We start from the raw sequence: 2311 nt of genomic DNA on the forward strand, positions 1-2311 counted from the left end.
GCTCATTTTCCTTTTTTTTTTAATTTTCCCCCCCTCCCCTTCCCTTTCCCCCATGCACCCTTAATAATTTATAAATTATTTTTGTATCTTACATTAAGTCCCTCAGTTCTTTAGAAAAAGACTAAATGGCTAGCATCGTAACTAGATGTAGTTTATATTGAGAAATAACACATATATTCTTTACCTTTTCATTCCATTTTATCCATGAATTTATTTCTGTCCCATCATACCTGCTACCTAGGTATCATTAATATTTTAACACAAGACAGTTTACAAATCATGTGCAAAAGCTAATAATTTTGAAATTAAAAAAAACACATCTGACCAAAATAAGCAATATTATAAAGAAGAATTATTCTCTTTAAATCTGATTATTTTAACTTTTGATATTTCAATATTTACATTTTTTATTTTGTTCTCTTTTTGCACACAGCTTCCTTTGATACTTTCTTCATAGGTTCTTGTACAGGCAACAAGTCTGCTATTGGCTTCTTCAAAGGGAATTTTGGAAAAAAAATTGGCAACATTATTCTTTATACCAATGTCAGTAATGATACTTTCAAACACCATATTTGTCTGAAGATCAAGGCCAGTTTGAAAAATTAAAATAATATATTGTTCTTCTAGATCTGCAAAGAAAAAAATATGACTATTAGTCTACATGAACCAAATAAATGGAAGGGGGTATAAAAAAATAGGTGAAAAACTTTCCATATTTTCTAACTCCACACTTTTGTCATGAATTTGACACCTTTTAGAGATAGTAAGTAGAATAAATGTAACATGTTGTTATTTCTAAAATATCAGAAATACTGATAAAAACATCTAAAGTCATTTCCTGCATATAGTAGATATGACTAAAATATTGGAATAAAGAGTAGTGATAGTATTAACTGACATTATTCTCTTTACTTATAAAAAATTATCTAGCATACTGTATTATCTCTAGAGAATTTAACTGGAAAAACTACTATTCATTAATGTGCCAACTCTTAACAGTATTCTTAGTAAATATATCCATTTATCAATAAGCAGAAGCAATAATAAATCTGAATCATTGCCTAAAAGTATTTTAAAATCAGTTAATGCTATTTCAAAAGCATTGGAAGTGAAAATTAAGTTTGAGAACTACATCTATTTATTATTATAGGGAATACAATCCACTGTAAGAACTTGAGAATGCAGGTCTGTCTAAATAAAATACGCTGGATGAACAATCTGGAGGAGAAAACAACGGAACCGACAGTTCAGGGGGGACATGGGAGAGGGGGAGGTGGGGGAAAAGGTAGTGGTGTTAACACACGCAGGGACAAGGGAACAACAAGTGATCCCAATCGGTGGTGAGGAGGGTGTAGGGGGCCTAGTAGGGCGTGAACAAGGATAATGAAACCAAGAGGAATTACTGAAACCCAAATGAAGACTGAACAGGATAGCGGGACAAGAGCAAAGTCAAAGGAGATAGAGGAAAGAGCTAGGAGGCAGAGGGCATTTATAGAAATCTAAATAAAGACATTTAAATATGTCTTTATATATTTATATATGAGGATGGGGAAATAGATCTATGTGCATAAAGTTATAGATTTAGATATTAAGGTAGCAGAAGGACATTGGGCCTCCACTTAAGTACTCCCTCAATGCAAGAATACTTTGCTCTACTAAACTGGCATTCTATGATGCTCACCTTCTGATGCAATCACAAGTCTGCGCGATCAGGAGGTGCCAAAGGGATTAGTTATCAGACATCAAAGAACAAAAAAATCCTATCATTGTGTGCTCACCTCCCTGATACGATTGCTGAAGACAAATGGGTGTATAAGCAAATGTGGCAAAGAGAGTTGATGGTGCCCGGCTATCAAAAGATATAGTATGTGGGGTCTTAAAGGCTTGAAGGTAAATAAGCGGCCATCTAGCACAGAAGCAACAAAACCACATGGAAGAAGCACACCAGCCTGTGCGATCATGAGGTGTTGAAGAGATCAGGTATCAGGCATCATCAGAACAAAAAATCATTATCATTGTGAATGAGGGGAGAAGTGCAGAGTGGAGACCCAAGGCCCATTTGTAGGTCACTGGACATCCCCTTACATAGGGGTCTCAGGGAGGAAATGAGCCATTCAGGGTGCAATGTAGCAACGATGAAACATTCAACTTTCCTCTAGTTCCTAAATGCTTCCTCCCCACCCACTATATCATGATCGCAATACTACCTTACATCTAGCTAGACCACAGGATGTACACTGGTACAGATAGGAACTGGAAACACAGGGAATCCAGGGTGGATGATCCCTTCAGGACCAGTGGTGTGAGTGGC

General features: G+C 36.0%; 1 protein-coding gene across 3 annotated transcripts in view; it reads right to left on the reverse strand.

Annotated features, from left to right (window-relative positions):
* SENP6 (SUMO specific peptidase 6) overlaps positions 1-2311 on the reverse strand; it is a 109032-nt gene that overhangs the window by 26726 nt on the left and 79995 nt on the right. For all 3 annotated transcript variants that reach the window (XM_045294375.1, XM_045294374.1, XM_045294377.1), the window contains one exon: positions 403-629. In XM_045294375.1, the coding sequence (XP_045150310.1) occupies positions 403-629 (227 nt within the window). The remainder of the gene's footprint in view (positions 1-402; positions 630-2311) is intronic.

The sequence above is a fragment of the Echinops telfairi genome, unplaced genomic scaffold, assembly GCF_000313985.2.
Source record: "Echinops telfairi isolate 266 unplaced genomic scaffold, ASM31398v2 ScPeMD7_3533;HRSCAF=4204_0, whole genome shotgun sequence".
Taxonomy (NCBI): domain Eukaryota; kingdom Metazoa; phylum Chordata; class Mammalia; order Afrosoricida; family Tenrecidae; genus Echinops; species Echinops telfairi.